This window comes from Triturus cristatus, chromosome 11 (assembly GCF_964204655.1).
Source record: "Triturus cristatus chromosome 11, aTriCri1.1, whole genome shotgun sequence".
In the NCBI taxonomy this organism is placed as follows: Eukaryota; Metazoa; Chordata; class Amphibia; order Caudata; family Salamandridae; genus Triturus; species Triturus cristatus.
In genome coordinates this window covers 96365714-96389675 of record NC_140594.1, presented here as the reverse complement: position 1 = coordinate 96389675, position 23962 = coordinate 96365714, and the positions used below count along the sequence as shown (strand labels likewise).

General features: G+C 48.0%; 1 protein-coding gene across 1 annotated transcript in view; it reads right to left on the bottom strand.

The window, feature by feature from the left end:
* Positions 1-23962, bottom strand: part of LOC146783302 (allantoinase, mitochondrial-like) — a 1087389-nt gene that overhangs the window by 281341 nt on the left and 782086 nt on the right. Inside the window, exon 7 of the mRNA XM_085636065.1 lies at positions 10741-10834. Coding sequence (XP_085492191.1) covers positions 10741-10834 — 94 coding nt within the window. The remainder of the gene's footprint in view (positions 1-10740; positions 10835-23962) is intronic.

Here is a 23962-nt window from a genome sequence, read left to right as displayed (position 1 = left end):
TATGTACTAATAGAACTGTTTATAAAATTCGAATCCGGAATGGGTCGTAATCCAACCTACCTCTCTTATAGTAAGGAGGTAATTGTAAATTATGACATTTCAATTAGTGGAGGTGACAGGGATTGGAGCCTGCCAGGATCAACAGACCACTGTTTCTGTCATCATCTTTAAATAAAGTAAACTTTTTTAATGCAGCCAATTTTCCTTAAAGGAAATGGGCTGTGTTTAAAAAAAGGTTTCTTTTTAAAAAAAATGTTTGCTTGAGAGTTGACAGTGATCCACTAATCCACAGCTTATTCCACAACAAACTTTGACTTAACTCACAGAGGGGAAGGGTTCTAAAGGGGACCCCTTCTCTTGTGCAAATCGCTTACTACCTCAACTCAGGTGTCGGTAATTTTTATATGTATTGCAACTAGAACTTGGTGACAAATCATGATAGATATCATATTGATTCAGTATTTGGAAAAGACGCCTACACCACACCCCTTTGAAACAGTGACATTATATGCAGTCACAATCCCATTTTAGGAGTCTGTATACTTTTATCAACTCCGAAAATGTGATTTGTAAGAGATTTGGGTATCAGATGAGGGGGATGAGAGCCCACCTCATATAATAAACCCAATCCATGGCAGGATCAACAATAAAGTCACTAAATACACCTCTGGTAGCTTGGTACAATGTAGTCAGGCTTAAATCAGAGGCAATATGTAAAATGTTTTGGCAGCACTCATTAATAAAGTCTACACAACGCAAGACAAATCCCATACTAATTTAGTAAAATAGAGAATAGTTTATTAAGTAAAACGACGCCAAAAATGACAAACATCTAATCAGTGGAATCAGAGTTATGAACTAAAAAACAAATAGGTTAAAAACAGACCAAAAAGCGTTAATTGCCAACTGTAGGCATCTGGTAGCAACCGTAATGGAGTGCAGGCCAGATACAGGGCCAGATTTGTCCGGATGTAAGTTTTACCTACTAACATTAGTGCAGGGGCTATGCAGTGCAGTGCTGCTCTGCGGAGCTCTGCATCACTCTGCATCGAGCCAGCTAAAGCTTTTAGGCAGGAGCTGCGCGGAACCGGGGGAGAGAGGAGGTGGGTCTTCATCAGATCCAGTGAATCTTTCAGTTGGGAGATGCACCGCATGGCTGCGGGACTTGGTGTTGGATCCAATGAGTTTTAAGTTAAGTGCTGCAATCTGTGTTGGATCTGGAGAAACCTTCAGGCAAGCAGGGAGTATCACACTCTGATTCCAGTCAGGGGCTCATTACCTTGAGGGCAGCACTTGAGGGTCAGGACTCACTCCTCAGAGGACAGTAGAGAGGACCAAGTCAGGTGCAGTCTGGTCAGCTGGGAAGAAGTAAAGACCTCTGGAAATGTGTTATATCCCTGTAGTTCACACAGGACTGCCAACTAACCCTTGGAGTCACTTCTGGGGTCCTGGGCTCAAGGCAAGCAGGTCCAGTCTTCGTTCAGGCTACAGGCAACATCGCAGTATTCTTCTGAGTCCTCACTGGTGCAGAATGCCACTATTATGCCCAGTGCCAGCCTGTGGCTTAAAGAAAATCCTTTGTCTAAACTGGTTCTGGTCAGTTCTTCCTTCTCCTATGGCTTTGTCTCCAGCCTGGCTATTAAAACAAGGGCAGGGTCAGACCTGGTGTCAGGTGCTTCTGTGTGTGCTAGGGTAGGGCAGGCCCATTTGAAGTGTAATCATGGCACGGGTATAGCTCCTCCCCAGTCAGCATTTCAGAAAGACTGATACCTCCTCACATCCAGGCCCTTAGTACACTGTCTGGGGGCAATGCACATCTCACTCCAGGGAGACAGCAGGTTCAGGTGGCACCTAGACACTGGCTGTAAAGCAGTTATTGGTTTAGACTGGAAGACAAGTTTATAAAAATATAATTTCCAAAATAGTAAATTAAAATCCAACTCTCCCATTATGTTGGATTTTAAATTACTGTTAAAAGGAGTATTTGAAATAGTTTCCCAGCAGCTCCCAAACTGAACATATCCCTTTTTAAAAGTAATGGGGTAAACCTGTGGAAGTCTTTGGGAGGCTAGCCTTACCACATTGAAAAAAAGACAGATATTTGATGCCTGGATATGGAAAACATTATACATGTCCTACTTTTTAAATATCATGCACCCTTCCCTATGAGCATTAATGACATTCCTTAAGGTTGTCCATGTGTTTATCTGAGTGTATTTTATTTAGCGCCATTGGAACACACACCAACTCCTAAACTTGACTGATACCCACCGAAGGATGGGGGTGCCCCTTAGTAAGCTTCTACTGAATTGGTCAATGGAAGATACTGCCCACTGCTAATCACACAGATGTTATCAATAGTCCGTCAGAGATGAAAGCAGGCACTAGATATGAAAGCACTAAGAAAAACAATGACTATGAATTCCGAGATCTTGGGTAAAAAATTAAGATGAGGAATCAGACTCAAGAAAATCTTAAAATAGTATCACTTAATGTTAAGGGCCTGAACCACTCAGTTAAAAGGAAGAAAATCCTGGACTATATCCATAAACAGAAGGCAGACATTATTCTTCTATAAGAAACCAAACTAGATACTAAGGGGCACATTACGATGGCGGGCGGACTGAGTCCGCCTTCAACCGTAACGGTAATCGGGACCGCCCACCAGGGGTGCCGCAGTCCCGCCATGCAGATTAGGATGCGACCGCCACACTGGCAGTCACATCCAGCATATTATGCATTGTGGTGGGCGGTGCTGTCAGCAGCACCCTCCGCAATGCACAATATGCATGTCGTGTATTTGCATGCACAACGTGGCAGGCACCACGCGGTGCCTGCCAGCTTGTGCATGCAAATGGAGGGGGGTACCATGGGTACCCCCATGTGCACCCCCCAACACCATGGGGACCCGTAACGGGCCACCAATTGCAAAGACCGCATGCCTTTCCATGGCGGCATTGCCGCCATGGAAAGGACTATTTCCGCTGCCATCATAATATGAATGGCGGTGTCTGCAAGATATGGCTACCATATTGTGTCCTTTTTCCGCCGGTCGACAAATCGACTGGCAGAAAAGCGGCAGACGGACTTTCCGTCCGCCGCGGTACCCCCTCCATCATAATATGGCAGGGGGTAAATGGCATGTGGGCGGTGTAATATGGTGGGCGGATCGCCACCGTCGGTCGGGCGGTGACGATCCGCTTGCCATTGTATTGCCCCCCTAAGCTACCAGAATCTTTCCATAACAATGAAAACACAGACATAGCGTACTTGCTGGCAGTTGGGAAAAAAACAGGGTACTCACACTGGTAACAAGGAAAGCTAGAACAGCAATATATTTATCCTCTATCGATACTCATCGCAGATGGGTGATTTCAAAACTGAGAAAACAGAACTCTACAATATATATAGCAAACATATACGCTCCCATAAATGACGACCCATACTTCTAGGAAAACCTAAAAAAAACAAATCAAATCTATCCCAGACTCTGAAGCGCTAATTATTGCAGGAGATTTCAACCTACCTCTTGACCCTCACTTGGATAGAAAGTCCTCGTGTCAATTTAGACCAAACAAGTCGCATAAGGCTTTTAAGGTCGTAAGTAGCAAATTCAACATGATAGATACGTGGAGACTAAAAAAACAAAAGGGAGAGATTACACTTTCTATTTCCTTCCTACATAACTCATATTCACGTATTGACTACTTTCTGATCTCAGGCAACGCAGCCAGCAGAATAGATCAAACCACTATAAAACCCAGGGTTATTTCTGACTACTCCTGTATCACTTTGACCATTACGGACTCAACCCACGCTTAAAGAACCCTTTTGGAGATTTAACAATGATGTCCCCAACTCACCACAATCTAAAACAAACATTGAGGAAGCAATAAAAAATGTCTTAATAGAAATCATAGTAAATTACATCTCACAACTAACCAGATGGGGAGCCCTGAAATCCCCCACCAGAGGAGTAATAATTAAAATCAATTCAAATATGAATAAAGCAGCTAATGCTAAGTTTATGAACGTAGAAAAGAATATAACTTATCTGAAGAAACTACATATACTGAATAATGACCCCTGGACTCCAAACAGAATACTAAACAAGAAATATGAGTATAATAAAATAGTCAGCACTAAAGCAGGAGTTTGGATAAATAAACAGAAAAGCCGACACCTATGCGAGTCCAACAAAGCAGGGAAATTGCTAACCTCATACCTCAAGTTCAAAATACAAAAACATGCCATTAATGCAATTAAAGACGAAAATGGTCCTATACAAACCAACCCACACAAAATTGCAGACACATTCAAAGATTTCTACCAAAAACTTTACGAAATTAATATCAATACACATAAGTTAAATAACAAAAAATAACTAGATGAAATATCACTTACAAATCTAACAGATCAAGAAATGATCTTGATGAATGGCCCAATAACTTTACGAGAAATTGACAACTCAATTAAGAGAATTAAATCAGGGAAGGTCCCAGGGCCTGATGGATTTACCGCTACATTCTTTAAAACTTTCGCAGACACATTAAGACAGCCTTTACTAAACCTATACAAGCACTTTGCTTCCACTGGACAAGTGTCAGGTACTCCAGCCGAGGTCGTCATAATGGTAATTCCTAAGGAGGGTAAAGACCCCCTTCTCACCAAAAATCCTAGCAAAACAGATAGAGAAACATATTTCTAAACTGATCAACCCATCCCAAGTAGAATTTCTCAAACACAGACTTTAAAGCGACAACCCAAGGATGCTCTGCCATGCAATTGAAAAAGTGAGATTATCCAACACTCCAACAGTAGCCATCACACTTGATGCTTAAAAAGCGTTCGATAATGTATATTGGGTTTTCCTACGTAAGATGCTAGAAAAGTTCAACTTGGGTAGCTTTCTGATAGACATGATCATGGCACTGTACAAGGAGCCATCAGCAAGGGTAAGAGCAGGAGGAGCAATCTCGTCTAGCTTCCACTCAAACAAGGAACAAGGCAGGGGTGTCCTCTTTCACTGTCACTTTTTTACTTGTAATACAGCCATTTTTACAGCACTTAAGAGAAAACAATGATATTGCAGGTCTAACCTTTGGGGACACGGTGATCAAAGTAGCTGTTTACGCAGATGACGTTCTCGTTATCTCTGAGAGGGAAGAGGTAGCTATTCCTCCTCTTATGAAGTTGATACATTAGTTTTCAGAGGTCTCAGGATACACACTGAACAAAGATAAAATGGCAATTAAGCTGCTTAACAATCAAGGTAGTAAGGAAATAAAGAGGAGTCCGGCCTGACTTGGCAAACAGGCAAAATTAAATACCTGGTTCTGGAGTTTGCTAACAACCTCATCATCACGGTAGAAGAAAATGAGAAAATCTTACTGAAAAAAATCACTGAACTACTGAACGGATGGTCACCAAACTGTTTATCCTGGTGGGACAGAATAGAAACAATCAAAATAATGATTACCCCCCTTTTAACTATCCAATCAGCATGCTCCCGATGAGCCTTTCTGAAACATTCCTTCTGAAGATAGACAAAACCATCAACAATTTTCTATGGCAAGGGAAGAAAACAAGAATTTCTTTAATTAAACTGAAGCAAGCTAAAGACAAAGGAGGGGTGGGTCTCCCAAACTTTAAAGCATACTAAACTGCATTCCTATGTGAACAGGGGGCAGCCTGGTTCATTGAAAACCCCACCTATCGACCTCTGTGGCTAGAAGTGGAAAGAAATCCAACCAAGGGTATCCCCCTACCTTCACTCAGGACAATGAATACCTCCTCTCTCCCCACTCCAAATACATCATACAAAATACAAAGCAGGCTCTCTTCCAAATAGAGAAACACTCAAGGGTCAAATTTAAGACCTCTAACATGACAACACTATGGCACAACCCCAGTATACAGATAGAAGGCCAGATACTATAATGGCAGGACTGGTAAAAAAAGGGAATTAACTTCATTAAGGACCTGTACGACGGCACCCTCCCAAAAACCTTCTCCAGGCTAAAGATGGAAAAAGAATTGAATACAATAGATCTATAAAAATTCTTGAAACTCAAGGTGCAGATAACAAAACTACCCATAAAGCTGGCACCTCTTTCACTTCCCTCCAAGTTAGCCCAGTATAATACTTTAGGACATATGGTGCCGATTACGATCCGGTAAAAACCGGGTACGAACCGTGGGTCGGAGCGTTTTCCCCGTCCGACTCGTACCCGGTCGTAAAACTTTACAAACATGGAATTACGATTCGCACGGAAACACCATTTCCGTACGAATCGTAAAAAACACCGACCGACGAAAATATACATACGAATGTGATCCGGGAATGCTGCGACGTGACGTCGGGACGCTTCAGGCAGCGTTTCACGACCCAGGAATCACGATTCGAACCGACAGCAGTCCGGACGGCAATATTTTCACGGCACCCAAAAAGTGCCGCAAAAGCGAAGTACGGCGCGAATCGACCAGAGTAGGTGGCCCGGTACGCACCGTACCCCCCCCCAGCCCCCGTACGTACGCGCCGACCCCCCCCCAGCCCCCGTAGGTACGCGCCGACCCCCCCCCCCAGCCCCCGTACGTACGCGCCGACCCCCCCCAGCCCCCGTACGTACGCGCCGACCCCCCCCCCAGCCCCCGTACGTACGCGCCGCCCCCCCCAGCCCCCGTACGTATGCGCCGACCCCCCCTGTATGTACACCCGTGTACGTTCGAGTCGAACCCCCGTGTATGTACACCCGTGTACGTTCGAGTCGTACCCCCACCCGTGTATGTACGGTGCGTACCCCCCGTGTACGTTTGAGTCGAACCCCCCCGTGTACGTTCGAGTCGTACCCCCACCCGTGTATGTACGGTGCGTACCCCCCGTGTACGTTCGAGTCGAACCCCCCCGTGTACGTTCGAGTCGAACCCCCCGTGTACGTTCGAGTCGAACCCCCCCGTGTACGTTCGAGTCGAACCCCCCGTGTACGTTCGAGTCGAACCCCCGTGTATGTACACCCGTCTACGTTCGAGTCGTACCCCCACCCGTGTATGTACGGTGCGTACCCCCCGTGTACGTTCGAGTCGAACCCCCCGTGTACGTTCGAGTCGAACCCCCCCCGTGTACGTTCGAGTCGTACCCCCACCCGTGTATGTACGGTGCGTACCCCCCGTGTACGTTCGAGTCGAACCCCCCCGTGTACGTTCGAGTCGAACCCCCCGTGTACGTTCGAGTCGAACCCCCCCCCGTGTACGTTCGAGTCGAACCCCCCCGTGTACGTTCGAGTCGTACCCCCACCCGTGTATGTACGGTGCGTACCCCCAGTGTACGTTCGAGTCGAACCCCCCGTGTACGCACCGTACATACACGGGTGGGGGTACGACTCGAACGTACACGGGGGGGTTCGACTCGAACGTACACGGGGGGTTCGACTCGAACGTACACGGGGGGTACGCACCGTACATACACGGGTGGGGGTACGACTCGAACGTACATGGGGGGGTTCGACTCGAACGTACACGGGGGGGTTCGACTTGAACGTACACGGGGGGTACGCACCGTACATACACGGGTGGGGGTACGACTCGAACGTACACGGGGGGGTTCGACTCGAACGTACACGGGGGGGTTCGACTCGAACGTACACGGGGGGTACGCACCGTACATACACGGGGGGTACGCACCGTACATACACGGGGGGGTTCGACTCGAACGTACACGGGGGAGTTCGACTCGAACGTACACGGGGGGGTTCGACTCGAACGTACACGGGGGGTACGCACCGTACATACACGGGTGGGGGTACGACTCGAACGTACACGGGTGTACATACACGGGGGTTCGACTCGAACGTACAGGGGGGGTACAACTCGAACGTACACGGGTGTACATACACGGGGGTTCGACTCGAACGTACACGGGTGTACATACACGGGGGGGTTTGACTCGAACGTACACGGGGGGGTTTGACTCGAACGTACACGGTTGTACATACAGGGGGGGGTCGGCGCGTACGTACGGGGGCTGGGGGGGGTCGGCGCGTACCTACGGGGGCAGGGGGGGTGCGGCGCGTACGTACGGGGGCTGGGGGGGGTCGGCGCGTACGTACGGGGGCTGGGGGGGTCGGCGCATACGTACGGGGGCTGGGGGGGGGTCGGCGCGTATGCAGGCACGTCTCCATGGTTGCTATGGGAGTTCAGTGCGGACGGTGTTTTTTCCATCCGGTTGTGACCTCGGACGCACGGGATGGATCGTGATTCCTCGGTCGGACTTCACCTTTCACATTTGTACGGTAAATCGTACGGGGACGTGTCGGACACATTTTCCGACCCGAGGACGTGTGGGGAATGATTCCCAATGCGGTTCGTATGGACTTTTTACCATGCGATTCGTGATTGCCAGTTCGTACGGCACTTGTACGATTCGTACGGTAAAAAGACCGGATACGAGTCGCACGGGGAAATTTTTTACCGGATCGTAATCGGCACCCATGGTATCTAAAATATACAAAATACTCCTATCAGAAACCCGTAAGTCTGACAAAGAAACTGAGAGGAAATAGGAAAAGGAAATCAACTATAGCACGAACAAGCTTGACCGGTAGCACATATACAGACACCCTTCAGAAACAAAGTCTCACCTAAACTCTCCCAAACCAAGTTTATGTTTATCAATAGAACCTACTGGACACCAAGCAGACTGCACAGGGTTAACCTTATTGATTCCCTCATATGTTGGAACTGTAACGATCAGGTAGGTGACCTTGCACATATGCTATTTTATTGCCCCTTACTGCAAACATTCTGGAATAAGATCATTGACTATATCAGAGACACCTTTCACATCACCCCAAATAGAGAGTTCTCTTACATGCTCATAGAACCCCTAGACCCCCTACTACAAAATGATAATGACCGTGACCTGTTAGACCTAATGTTGACTCTGGCATGCAAAGTCATTTTATGTCACTGGAAGAATTACAAAGGCATTTCATACAAGAAATGGCAAGAATGGCTAACCTTTCTTAGAGGCGCACACAACTTGACTCTACAACACCCTGTGGCGCTACCCCCACACTAAACTATGGAACGCCCTAGATACATCCAACCTCGTTTTCAAACCCCCATGAAGTAGAGGTGAGAGGTCCCAGGTTCAACGCCTCCTTTATCACCAGGGGAATCCATGAAACCATTTCAGAATTACGTATTAATACACCCCCTTGATGACAACTGACCACTATGATGTTTCAATGGCTGCCCCCCCCCCCCCACTTTTCTTTTCGGTCTCCCCCTTTGTTTCACATTTTTATTTCATTTCTTGTCTTCATTTTTTTTTTTGTTCAGCAGAACAACAACTACAAAACTCCCACAAGAAATTAATGACAAGGCTATTAATAATAATACTAGGCAATAGCTAAGCCTCAAGGATGATGGGTAGCGGATGCCCACCACTGAATCGGAAATTATATATGTACAGCCGTCGCAATCTGAATATGTAAACAATATCTTGGAAGTTTGAAAATGTATGACTAATGCCATGTATCGACCAGGCGGATAATACTCATGCTAATGGGAGGTGTAATACTTGAAGTCATTCTGTATTTTGGTTTTATTTCTTGTAAAATTACACAATAAAAATTATTTGAAATAAAAAATAAAAGCACCTGTTTTCCAATGATCAGTTTAAAACATCAGTGCATGCAATTATCATATCCAGAACTGGTGCAGGAAACACAATCTTTACAGGCCTCTCAGGGAACGCCCTGATATCTTTAAAAGAAGTTCTCCACTCCACAGCTCAGCTTATCATGGATAAAAGGACATTTGATTACACTCCACCAATCTTAAGGGATCTTCCGTGGTTCGGTTCTGGAAGCCTGACTAAATTCCAAAATCTGTTGCCTCACATACAAAGACCTTTGTACACCTAGCCCTGGCTACCTAGCAGACCTATTTAACATTTAAGCTCAATGACAAAACCTTTGTTCGGGCTCAGTGCCTGTCATTTAAGACTTCCTGCTGAGCAATTAAAGAATGGCCATAGATATCCTGTTTTTCAGAAAAAAAGCTGTTGAGTTTTCTGTTTACAAGTTATCTAAGGGAAGGTCATCCTTGAGTCATCAATTTTTAGTATGGGGCTGTAAAGAAGCCTTTGTAATCCAAAAGATTTAAAGATGATTTATTGGCAGCGCGGCTTACATCCTCACCGGTTGCTCTCCAACAACAACTGAGGCAACCAGTGGAATGTAAGTTAAGACACTCCAAATAGAACATGGAATGCCTCATGAAAATGCACATTGCTAATGTCATCAATACACAGTGTGAATACATGTATGTAATTGAAGATACAAAACACAATATAACAGGGACAATTAGCCTTAAGATTCACGGCCAAGGCACTGCTCAGCCCTTCTCCACTTGCTCTTTATTCTTATGGTTTGAACCATAATTTATGATGGCCTGCTACAGAAACCATACATTGACCTCCTTTGCACCCTCTCCCTCCGAAGCATGCATTTGTTTCGACTGTTTGTGTTCTTATGTAAACATAGCTTGCATAGGTAGATCCAATTGTATGTAAAGTGCTGTAATACTGTCTGGTAAAGCAGCGCTGCATAAAATTGCATAAATAAATAAAAATAAAATTCACCTAGGAAGGCGGGGTCGTATCCAGGGCAGGGGAATTAGACCCCTAGTCTAGTCATGTATGTAGCTTTTACGTAACACAAGTTTAAGATGTCTTACTTGTACTGGAGGCAGAGATCTACAACAGTTCGGATGGCTTCCACCTCCATGTCATCAGGACGAGACTCCAGAAAGTTTGTGTACTCTGACCCGTCTATAGAACGAAAAGACAGAGAACACGTTAGAAATGGATGGGAGGGGAAAGGACACAGATTTGTGGACCGAACTAAGGGGCATATTATCAAGACAGGCGATAAAATTATCGCCTCTTTAGCGGCAGAAAACTGCCGCTAAAACCGCGATAATGGGCTTGATAATATGCTCTAAGGAATTCCAATTGAGGCTCAGGTTAGATGTCCTTCACATCTAACCTGAGCTTCAATTGGAATTCCATAGAGTATATTCTCAAGCCCATTATCGCTGCTTTAGCGTCAGTTTTCTGCCGCTAAAACGGCGATAATTGTATCGCCTGTCTTGATAATATGCCCTTAAAAAAGGTGTCTAAAGGGGCAACTTTTACTCATGGCATCCTCTTTCGTCCAGGGAGGAATTCTGCCGTTCCTTGTAGCAGAACGTTCATGTTTTAAATTGTAACATGGAATTCTTTGGTGCAAGTTTACAAATATTCTTTTTCCAAGATGCAACTATTCTGTTTTTTTCCAGGACTCAAGTAGAAAACTAAAGTACTGTTTGCGGAGGACCAGAAACCGCTTTGTGTAACTTGTTGTGCGTGTCAAAACTTGAGTGTATACCGTTTGGAAGTATCTGTTTACCCGGTTGCCAGTCAAATTGCACATACTAGTACATGATCTCTGCTGGTTAGCCCTCTGCCGCTTTACAGCTGAAAACCCAGCAGGGGTTATATATTACCTAACTGGTGTCTAGATGAATAGTGTCATGGAGTGTCTGTATTCCCAATTGTGCGTATTGGTGCATTTTGTTTTCCAAAATTTCAGATACAATTGGTAATATTTTGTGAAAGTGCAAGAAATGATCTATTTATCCCAAAAATGTGGCTTGTCAGTATCGTGTGTGAGTTTGTTTTTGTGCAAGGTTATACCTTGTGAAGAAATGTCATACTGTTACAAACTGGGTTACTGGTTGACCAGGGTATAAGCCCTGGTCAAGCAAACACAAATCCTGGTCAGGGAAAAATACAAGCAAACTCCAAATTATTCTGTGCTAACACTGTGGTAGCTTAGTATAGAGAGGTCAGACTTAACTTAGAGGCAGTGTGTAAAGTACTTCTTCAACACTTCAAACAATAAAACAGTGAAACACCACATAAAACGATTCCACACCAGTTTAGAAACATAGCTCTGACTTTAATGAATAAAATAATACCAAAAAAATACGAATCCAATTAGCAGAACTATAGCGATTATATTGTAAAGTTTATGGTGAAAATTAGCACCAGAAATCATAAAGCGCTATTGGGCATATCAGGTTGCACTGGACCAGGACAAAGTCACAAGTTCAGGAGAACTGCAATTGAGCATGAGTTAGGCCCACTGAACAGAGTACATTAAATCCTGGTTGCAGAGCATTGTGGGGATCCGCGTCACACAGCTGAAGCAATCATTCGGTTCAGAGATGCGGTGAGGCTGCGGTGCAAAATCCTGTTCTGTCAACGTTGAGGATCTCGTCGATGGGGCTAACTATTCGAAGTCTGGTGTCGGAGATGCGATGCCCAGTCGAGGCAATGCGTTGTTTCTGATGAGCAGTGAAGCTGCGATGCGGAGATTCAGCATTGTTGTCAAGTCTGCCATTGACGAGGAATGCAAGGAGTTGCGCCTGTAGGTTCCGAAGGTGATGCGTTGTCCCAAGATGAGGGTTATGGCAGCATTGCAAGTCTTTTGCGATGGGTCAAATCCACACAGCAGCCATGATGCGTCGGTTCTGCTGGTGGATGAACTGCTCAGCCAAGGAGATGTGTCCGTTCTGCTTGGGGATGTATCACTTAGGAGAGAAGATGCTTTGGTTCCGTGGTAAGCACCTTAGGCCCACTTCCAAGTGTCCAGGACTGGGATGGCACCACTTGGCAGGGTAGACCCACAAGTGGCAGAGTCCAGGTGCAGATGCAAGGTTGGAAGCTTGTTATATCGCTGAGGCTTCAGATTAGGAGGCCAATCAAATAGCTACTCCTGGGTCTTGGTTCAAGAGATGTAGGTCCAGGGCAGCAGGCAGTAGATCAACTCAGCAAAGTAGAAGTCCAGCAGAGTGGCAGTCCTTCAGCAACACAGCAGTCCTTCCTACTGGCAGAGTATCCACAGGTTCGGATGTGTACTGAAGTGGTGGTGTCTGAGGTCCAGTACTTATACCCAGTGGTTCCTTTGAAGTGGGGGAGACTTCAAAGACATGCATTTGAAGTGCACGGTTGCCCTCCCTTCCTGCCTAGCTCCAGACTTGCTACAAGGGGGTATGTAGTCCTTTGTGTGAGGGCAGGACACAGCGTATTAAGATGTGAGGCTGTGCCCAGCTCCTCCCTCTCATCCAACCAGAGATGGCCCATTGAGACACATCTAAGCTTCCATTGTGTGGGCTGTCTAGGAGGAATGCACAAAGACCATCTGTCAATTGCACCCAGTCATGTGATTAGAGACAAGCTAAAAGCACCAAATGTCTAATTCATAAAAATGCCAACTTTCTTAAAGTGGCATTTTCAGAACTGTAATCTAAATTCTGACTGTGCCATAGGTTTAGATTTTAAATTGTGATTCCAGAATCACCAGACTTGAAGGTTTCATTTCTTCCCAATTGGAAATTAAACCTATAAAATGTAATACGGTAATCCCAATGTTATCCAATGGAAGAGACACCACCAGGGGCCGATTCCGATCCAGGTCAGAAGGGCACCGAACGTGATCCGCACGGAAAAACTACGGGCCGTACACGTGTTTTCCGCCCGACTCGTACAGCTGTACGAGCGAGCAAGTACGATGCGAGCTACATGAAATTCACCGACCGAGTCGTTTCTGGGTCCGAACCTCTCCGTACGTCTCGGTCGTCAGCTAACCGTGACGTACAATGGATGAGATTCACGACCGAGCCAGTACAATGCACACGTCAGACAGCCTGTGCGAGCCGGAGTGTCCAGGTCGCAAATTGTCCGGGTGGTTGCCTTTGGGCGTCAGACCCCCTGTCACCTGCAGCCCTATGACTCGGACACAGGGGGAGACCCATGGGTCTCCCCAACACAGGCATGTACGGTGCGGATGGCACAGATGCGTACCCACTGTAGGGGGTGCCCTTGTCCGCGATGTACCCATTCAGTCAATGGGAGCCCATGTACGAGTCGTACGACCGGCTCCCATTGACTTCTACGGAAGTCCGACCGAACCGAGTCCGACAGCACACGGCCGCATCGTACTCACTCAGTCGGACTGCAGGACTCCGGCTCGGTTGGAAAACACTCCGGATCCGGCTTGGTCGGAGTGCTTTCTGACCCAGATCAGAATCGGCCCCTGAGTAGTTGCTGAACAGTGAAGCTGCAACCCAAAAGTGAGGTTTAAGGGTTGTTGATAGAAGGATTAGTGATTAAGTTATTTGTATTGGTAGATGGAAATGGGGTTTTCAAATATGCCGCATAATTGGGGGCATGGCTTAGCCGGCTGCAAGATGGCCGCACTTTGAGTGGGCTCTGCCGGCCAAGCCAAAAATCCGGCATAATCCTGCGGAACTGGGGGCGTTCTCACTACCCACACATGGATATTTGTGGCGCCTGCACCCTGGGTAGTGCAAATATCACTTAGTATTTTGCGGCGGTACGCATCGGAGAACAAGAGGGCGGCCCCTTGTGTGAGGCTGCGGCCTACGTGAAGCTGAGCGGCAGGCCCTGAGGCGGTGCGGCAGCGTCGCAACTCGCGCCCACTGAGGAGACACTGCCTGATTGTGCCCGTGAACCTGACTGCTGCGGAATGGATGTGCGCCATTGTGCAGGGGGCGATATCCCTGACGAAGACTATCAAGTAAGAGGTTTTAGCGCAGCAGGTGGTGGCTTGTGGTGGTGAGAGAGTGTAGGTGCCGTACCACGGGGCCTGAGGTGGCGCAAGACTGTGGCGGGGGTGCCTACCTCCTGGCAGTCGGCGGTGACCTCTTGTGCTTGCTGGACCCCGCGATGGGGGTGCTGCACCCTACTTGCAGCTCCCCTGACAGCCCAAATCCTAAGGCCTGGTCGAAGGCCTGCGAGTGATGGTGGAACGAGAAGGCTGGAGCGGAGCTGCGCAGTTCCCGGGGTAGAGTGCTTTGCCGTCAAGGAGGGAGATCGAGTGATCCACGGCGAGCTCCGACCAACGGACTGGGCCCTGGTGGTGGGAGTGCTGGAGGGGCCTGTTTGCAGGCGGAGGACATATGTTGCTCTTTGTAAGAGACTGAGGCCTGCCTGGTCTCCTCCTTTTGCCGCTATCGTTTCACTGCATGGTGGACTGTTGCCCCCAGTTTGCTAGGTGCTATCTGGATAAGGCGCCTTGATCCAGCACTGATTTGAGGAGTCGGCGAACTGTGACTAGCGGGCGCCTGCTGGGAGGTGTGTAGCCTGCTGCTTTTACTGGCTTGTGAGTGCGCCGGGCCCATTGTTGGTGCTGTTCTCTTTTCTTTTGCTGCTTGGACCCCCTCTTTGTAATACAGTAGTGCCTACCAGCAATCAGACACTGTTTTTTTCTTTCTGCGCCTGAGGCGCAATTCCGCTTGCCTCCGGAGGTGCCAGGTAAGCTGTTTGAGGATCCCCTCTCTCTGGTCCTGTGGGCAGCATGGGCAAGGCAGATGCCAAACAGACTAAATTAACATTTGAGAATCATAGGCACACCTGCCAGGAGGAGTCTTCCCTAGAGGTGGGCGAACAAGCTACCCAAACTGAGCCTGGCACAACGCGAGATGATGATCTGAAGTCACTGCTGCTGGAGGTCAAGGCCAGCATTGGCGGTATTGACTCTAAACTTGATCAGTTGTCTGCCAGCCTCGATCGGGTAAAGACCAGGATGGACATGCACGACACTCAGATTGCTTGGCTGGAGGTGAGGGTGTCTGATATTGAGGATGCAATGACTGGAGACAAGCAAAAGATGATGCAAATGGTTAAGTCCTGGAACTGATTAAAGCCAAAAACGAAGATTTCGAGACGCGCTCCCGTAGGAGCAACCTCCGCATCACGGGCGTGCCTGAGTCCTCCAACATCACGAGGATGGAAGACTTTGTTGAAACCTTACGGCGTGACCTTTTTGGTGATGTGCTCTCGTCAGTCTTTATTGTGGAGAGGGTGCATCATTCCCTACGGCCGCGGCCTCCGGGTGCGCTGGCTCAGCCGATAATTGCTAAGCTCCTGAATTACTGCGATCGTGATGCTGTACTACGCGTGGCGTGTGAAAAAGGAGAAATATGACATCAAGGGAACATGTTGGCGTTCTATCCAGACTTTACGTTGGCAGTGCAGGCCGCCTGCCCGAGTTCCTCATGGCCAAGTGACTACTCCAAAAATAGGATGTTCAATATGCTTAGGTTTACCCCCCCAAGTTAAGAATAAATACAGGAACACAGACGCAGTTCTTTAATGACCCAAAGGCCGCGCGGCATTTGCAAAAAAATTGGAGAGGCGGCAGCATGATGCACCAAATAACTCTGAGCCCGCCGATGGGGGGGGGGGAGTGACAATGACTAGTTGGGCTGCTCCAAATTGCCTGCATCGTTTGTAGAGTAGCATAAAGATGCTTGAACTGTGTGCTGACTGTGCTGCATACAAAGGCGATGGTACTATGGCCCCAGGGTTGGGGCACAACCACAAGTTTACGCAGTTAGCTTTAAATCTGTCCTATCATGGCATGTCCACCCTGTCTTCAGATGAGGGAGTATGGTGGGTGGAACCAGGTCCCGATGGGATCATTGGGAGGAACTCGAGTTGGCAGTCTGCACCGCCAATATAAATTCGAACACCTCAAAACCACCCTCCTCCTAGAACACCCCTGTGCCACGACCGACGCCAACGCCTCAGTCAAAGAACTTCACTGCTGGATCTCCAGCTGTGCCAACAAGCTTGCACCCTTCCGCCACCCTGCCAAACAACAACCCCTGAAGGCCGCCTGGTTCACCACCGAACTCCAAGAAGTCAGCAGCTCCTGCAGATGCCTCGACAAAACCTGGCGAAAACGAAAAACCACAGAAGACCTGAACAACCACAGGAGCGGGGGAACAACCTTTACAACGCAACTTTTACAACGCACTACCTTTACAACGCATTTTTTACAACGCATAATCCATTACAACGCATGACATTACAACGCATGACACTACAACGCATTTTTAAAAACTACCTTTACAACGCATTCCATTACAACGCATACTACCATTACAACGCATACCATTACAACGCATAATATTACACTACACTATCCAACACTTACCCTACTGTTGCACCCCCTGGAGTCAGAATAGTCATTTTTACCCCTATACTATCCAACACTTACCCTACTGTTGCACCCCCTGGAGTTAGAATAGTAATTTTTACCCCTATACTATCCAACACTTACCCTACTGTTGCACCCCCTGGAGTTAGAATAGTAATTTTAACCCCTATACTATCCAACACTTACCCCACTGTTGCACCCCCTGGACTTAGAATAGTAATTTTTACCCCTATACTATCCAACACTTACCCTACTGTTGCACCCCCTGGAGTTAGAATAGTAATTTTTACCCCTATACTATCCAACACTTACCCTACTGTTGCACCCCCTGGAGTTAGAAAAGTAACTTTTACCCCTATACTATCTAATACTTACCTTAAATGCAATTTAATATTATGCGTTGTAATGGTATGCGTTGTAAAGGTAGTATGCGTTGTAATGGAAATGCGTTGTAAAGGTAGTTTTTAAAAATGCGTTGTACTGTCATGCGTTGTAATGTCATGCGTTGTAATGGATTATGCGTTGTAAAAAATGCGTTGTAAGTGCATGCGTTGTAAAAGTGTGCGTTGTAACGACATACATCCACAGGAGCGCCTTGAAGGAATACCACCAGCGCATAAGAGACACCAAGCGGACCTTCATCAAGAACAAAATCCACACAAACGCAACCAACGCTAAATAACTTTTCAACGTCATACAGCAACTCACCAAGCATCCCAGAGAAGCCACGGACGTCACACCATCCCAGGAACTCTGCAACAAGCTCAGCTCCTACTTCCATCTGAAAATCAAGGCCCTCTATGACAATTTCAGCGAACAGACATCTTACACCACCCCTCTCCCCACATCTGACAACGAGCCAACCATCACAACCTAGAATCCCGCCACTGTTGAACACACCACCGTAACCATGAAGAACACCCACTCAGGAGCCCCCATGGACCCCTGCCCGCCACACATCTACCACAGGGCCGCCGCTGCTATCGCACCCGAAATAGGACGGACCATCAACGCCTCCTTCAAATCCGGTATCTTCCCAGATGACCCCTCCTCAAAAACCCACGGCCAACCCAACGGACCTGGAAAACTACTCCCTCCTCCCCTTCACCACCAAAGTCTCAGAGAGACTCGTAAACACTCAGCTGACCCCCTTCATATGAGGGAGAACTCCATCCTAGACTCCTCTCGGCCCGGATTCCGCTGCAACAACAGCACCGAGAACACCCTCTTCGCCGCCACAGATGACATCTGGATGCTACTTGACAAGGGCCACACCGCGGCCCTCATCCTACTAGACCTCTCCGCAGCCTTCGACACCGTATCACATCGCACTCTCGCAGCCAGACTTCACGAAGCCGGGATATGAGGAACCACCCTCATCTGGCCAATCCTTTCTCTCCGGCAGAACCCAGAGGATCAGACTCCCTCCCTCCCTCTCCGAAACCACAGAGATCAACTGCAGAGTACCCCAAGGATCATCGCTCAGCCCCACGCTCTTCAACATCTACATGACCCCCTTGCCGCCATCGTCAAACAGCATGGGCTCAGCATAGTATCATACGCAGACAACACCCAGCTCATCCTCTCCCTCACTAAGAATCCCGAAGACACCAGACTCTGCTTCCAGGAAGGAATGAAGGACGTCACCACCTGGATGACAAATACGTGCCTGAAGCTCAACTCGCAGAAGACTGAGGTCCTCATCCTCGGACCCTCCACCTCCGCCTGGGACAACACCTGGTGGCCCTCCGCCCTCGGGAGTCCACCCACCCCTACCAACCATGCACGAAACCTCAGCATCATCCTTGACTCCTCTCTCACCATGACCCGCCAGATCAACTCCATCGACTCCACCAGTTTCAACTGCCTCTGCATCCTCCACAAGACCTTCAAATGGATACCCTCAAAATGCAGAGAGACTGTCACCCACGCACTCATAACCAGCAGACTGGACTACAGCAACGCCCTCTACGCTGGAATCAACAGAACTCTTCTACACAAGCTCCAAACCATCAAGAATGCCGCAGCCAGACTCGTCCTCGGGACCCCGCGGCACGAACACATGACCCAACACCTATGAGACCTCCACTGGCTCCCTGTCGAGAAAAGAGTAACCTTCAAACTGCTCACCCACGCCTACAAATCCCTCCATAACATCGGACCCAAATACCTCAATGAGAGAGTCTCCTCTACGTACCTAAAAGGACCCTCTGCTCCGCCGACATCGCCCTGGCAAAGTCCCCCGCTTCCGCAGAAGCAGAGCAGGCGGAAGAGCCTTCTCCTACGTCGCAGCCAAGGTCTGGAACGAGCTCCCAGTTAACATCAGATGCTCCTCGACCCTGCACACCTTTAGGAAGAGCCTCGAGACCTTGCTCTTCGACTGAACGGGAGCTGCACCCCTCCTCCTTCCCGCCCAGTGCCTTGAGACCCTCACAGGTGAGTAGCGCATTTTATAAAACCCTGATTAATTGATTGATAATTCCCTTACTTGTTTAATGTTAGCAATTGATTGGGAGAAGGGAGGGTGGTTTTTCTCAACCTGATTGGGGGGTTGGTGTGGGAGGGAAGGAGATTTCCGTGCAGAGCACAGCGCTCTGATGTTTTTTTGTTCCCAATGTTGGGGGGACCAAGAAGTTTGTTTTGCTGTTTCAAGGCTTACAATATAGAAGTCATAATTGAGGCTGGAATACTACTGTTGAAATATGGGTTGCAGTTGGCTACACCTATGCATGGGTCCCTATGGTGGCACCCCCGAGGAGAGTCTCAGCGCCATATGACCACGCTACACATGGTCTGCAATGGCTAAGGTTACTTGCGTAACATGGAACATCTGCAGTCTTAACGACTACCGGAAGTCCAGGCTGGTACATGCATATCTTCCGCGAAAGGGGGTGGATATATGTATACTGCAGGAGACCCACCTGACCAGTGCCTCCCTGTCCCGGCTCCATGTCCGATGGTGGGGGAGTCCCATTCAGCGACACATTTCAATTATAACAGGAGGGTTTCCATGCTATTCAGGAGGGGAATGTGTTGGACCACCACATCAGTAGAAGTTGATAAAGAAGGGAGGTACGTCATTATCCCGGGCAGACTATATCAGAGCCCCTTAACAATAGTAGCAGTATACAGGCCTAATCAGGATGATCCACACTTTTTCCTGTTGGTATAGTGAGTGGCTGCGGTATGCAGTCTGGAACTGTGCTGTGGGGGGGAGATTTCCACATTGTGCCTGATAGTCAGCTGGACCACTCGGGGGCTAGACAGCATCATCCACAGGCAGCGGAAGCACTCAAAACTATCATTGCAGATAACTTGTTGGTGGACGTATGGAGGTGCACGCATTCTGTACAGATGAGAGGCACCTGAAGTTCTACGTACCATGGGTCTTAGTTGTGTATTCATTACTGGCTGTTGATGAGGGACGCTGCGACCTGGGCGGTGCCGTCTGACCTCCTGCCTAGGACCCTCTCCGGTATGTTTAACACTAGCAATTCCGCAAGTGCTGCCGCGCACTTTCACCTGGCGGCTTCCCCCTTCCGCGCTGCATGATGCTGTGTTTCGTGCAGCGATCCGTACTGCCATAACAGACTACTTTACAAACAATAAGGGGTCGTGGAGTCGCCCTCCACGTTGTGGGAGGGGTTCAAAGTGGTGATCCGCGGTGAGTGTATTGCGAAGCAGGCTAGGGTGATGCGGGCAATTCGGGGCACGCTCAGAAGTTAGGAGGCAGACATCTTGAAACTGGAAAGAGAGCAGGAGATAGACCGTAGCTCGACCACCCTGGCAGACATTAGAGGGAAATTAACTGAATATATGCAAGAAGCTGAGTGGGAGGTAAAATATTTGGGAAAAGAGATGGCGGAGAGACGATTTGGGGAGGGAGATCACCCCGGAAAGACTCTGGCGGGCATGTTGCGCAAACCTGCATGCTGCATCTTACATTACTGCATTGCAGGACAGCAGTGGCCGCTTGATTACCTCCCTGGACTCCCTGCTGGGTGTGATGTCCACTTTTTATAAACATTTGTACACATCTGGAGACACTGTGAGAGATATTGAGCGGCAGACCTACCTGGACACTATTGAGCTCCTGTGGCTTTGCCCAAGCCATAGGGAATATCTCGATGACCCGATTACCCCGTAAGAGGTTGCGTGGGTCATTTTTGCTCTCCCGGCTGGGAGGGCGCAGGACCTTGAGGGGCTCAGCCCCTTCTTTTACAAGGTGTACATGGACCTACTTGTCCCCCACCTCATAGAAATTTTTCATGAATCCTTAGAAACTGGTGTATTATCCCTGTCGCTGCGAGATGTGTTAATTGTTACAATTCTTAAGCCAGACAAACCACCTGTGAATCGTATCATCCCCTTTCTCTTATAAACATTAACAAAAAAAATGTACGCCAATCTTTTGGCTAATCGCCTGCAGCCACTTATGCCGCTGATTGCCCGCCTGGATCAGTCGAATTTTATCCCGGGGCATGGGACGTTGCACAATTTGCATACTATATTCTCGGTACTGCACTATCTTAGTCCTGACGTGAAGGCGGTGGTGGCACTACTCAACGCCACAAAGTCATTCAACACGCTTGAGTGGAAGCATCTATTTGCGCTGCTGGCAAGATTGGGATCTAGTCCTGGCTCATAAAAAAGGTCCGTTTGCTCTACACTTTACTGTCAGCCCGGGTGAGTTTCAATGGCCAGATCTCAGACAGATTTGAGATAACTAGGGGAACCAGACGGGGTGCCCTTTATCCCCACTCCTATTTGCCATAGCCATGGAGCCTTTAGCTGCCAGATTGCGCCAACATCACGCAAATCGCGGAATTGGATTCAATACCAGAGGATTAATGGTGTTGCTGGATGCAGATGACGTCAAGCTGTATATTAGTGATCCCAGCGCTAACAATTCTCCAATGACGCCTGAGGTCATAAGATTTGGTGGGCACTCTGGAGTGCAGATCAATTGGGGCAAATCTATTCTTTTTCCGCTGACTGATACTACCACCCCCTGCCCCACAGACTACCCCTACAGATTGGCTACTGAGCCCCCAAAATATCTGGGAATCTGGCTCAGTTGAGATGTGAATGAGATCTGGAGTGCAAATTTTAGTCGCGTTGTCGAGTGGTTTGAGTTGAGGGTGCAGATGTGGAAAGGATTGCCGCTATCTTTGGTGGGCCGCATCGCAATAGCTAAGAAGACTAGCAGGCCTATGCCCTATGTGCACAGGCCAGCTATCTTCACCACTGGCTGAACCCGGTACCGTTTCAGCTGCATGTAGCGGGGGAGCGAGACAGAGCTGAACCCCTCCTACACTCAACTGCAGTGTTTGACACATATAGTGCACCGTGTAACGAAATTGACCTGGTGGAATGTGTGTGATCGGCTTGGAGGGGGCTCCAAAATCATGCTGGCCTCTCGGTGCTACATGCTCCATCGGCTCGCTTGGCTGGGAATCCTCAGTTTCCCCTGCTGCAATATAAGGGAATGGCTGATAGAGCTTCGGAGCTGGGACTGCACACTGTGTCAGATTTTTTACCGTCGGGTAGGTTCCTGACCCCGCTGCCGGGTCTTGAAGCGCGCAGATTGTCGGTGCTCGACACTCTACTTTAATATCAGTTATGTGCAAATTGTAGGGCGAAATATGACACCTTCCCAGAGCAACACCCAATGTTTTAAGCGTTAGAGCACCTGTATATCACGGCTTCCCCGAAGAAACAGGTCGCCAGATTGTACGCCATTGTAATGCACTCCGCTTCATGGGAACCCCCTTTGGCAAGGGTTGCTTGGGGCCAGGAGCTTGGCGTTGAGGTCTCAGAGGTGGTGTGGGAGTTCTACTGCGATCAGACAGGAACAGTATCCACTAACTATAGGCTATGGTTAATCCATTTTAAGTATCTGAATCAGATGTACCGCACTCCACTACAAATGCATAAGATGAGGCTATGCGAAACCTCAAACTGTGCCTGCTGTGCGGTGCCAGATGCGTCCCTTTTGCACTTAGCTTGAGGGTGCCCGAAAGTGGCCACATTCTGGTGTGAAGTATGCAACGCAATTGGAACTATAGTGGGGTCCCCCTGGTCCCAGACCCGGTGACCTGTCTGTTGGGTTATGTTGAAAAAATACCTCTGAAGAGCCGTAGGTGGCATTTTTGCTTGCACTGGCTAAGCGCAGGGTGTCGATTCATTGAGGGCGATGGTTGGCGCTGTTGCAGACTGCGTGGCTGCGAGATGCTGCCTATTGTCAGGAGCAGCTCAGCGTATATTGGGAGCTTATGCTGCAGAATGTCAGGCCAGTGGACATTTGGGATCCTTTTGTTGCATACCTGAGGGAGACCACTGATATGGAATTGGTGGCCCCGGAGTATTAAGGGGGCGGCCGCGCAGGGGGACGCACAGGACACATTGATAACTGCGGGATGGTCTGTTTGTGCTGTTGTAGATGCTGTAGGAGGCGGGTGTGTGTCGCTGGAACGACAAATATGTAAAGGTTTCAAGGAGTGAAATATGTGTGGCTGTGCTCTGCTGTATTTCAACACATGGACATTTGTTCTATTGCTAAAGTATGCCTTGATGTTACTGTCATTTCTTTTTTTTTGTTCTTCTCTGAAAAATCAATAAAAAAAAAAAAGGTTAAGGGACTTTGTAGTCTTATGGCTCAAGTATGTGTCAGCTTGCACATATTCTCTCACATGTTATTTCTATAGAGATGGTAGAGATATAAAACACTGGTATATATGTATTTGTATGTTTCTTTTACATATGATGCCACTAGGACAAGGTACATACATATGCATGCTAGTTTTTAGGAATATAGTGAGAATTACATCTATATATTCAAGCACTAGGTGTGCACTGATGAAAAGAGACTCATATCTCTTTGACTC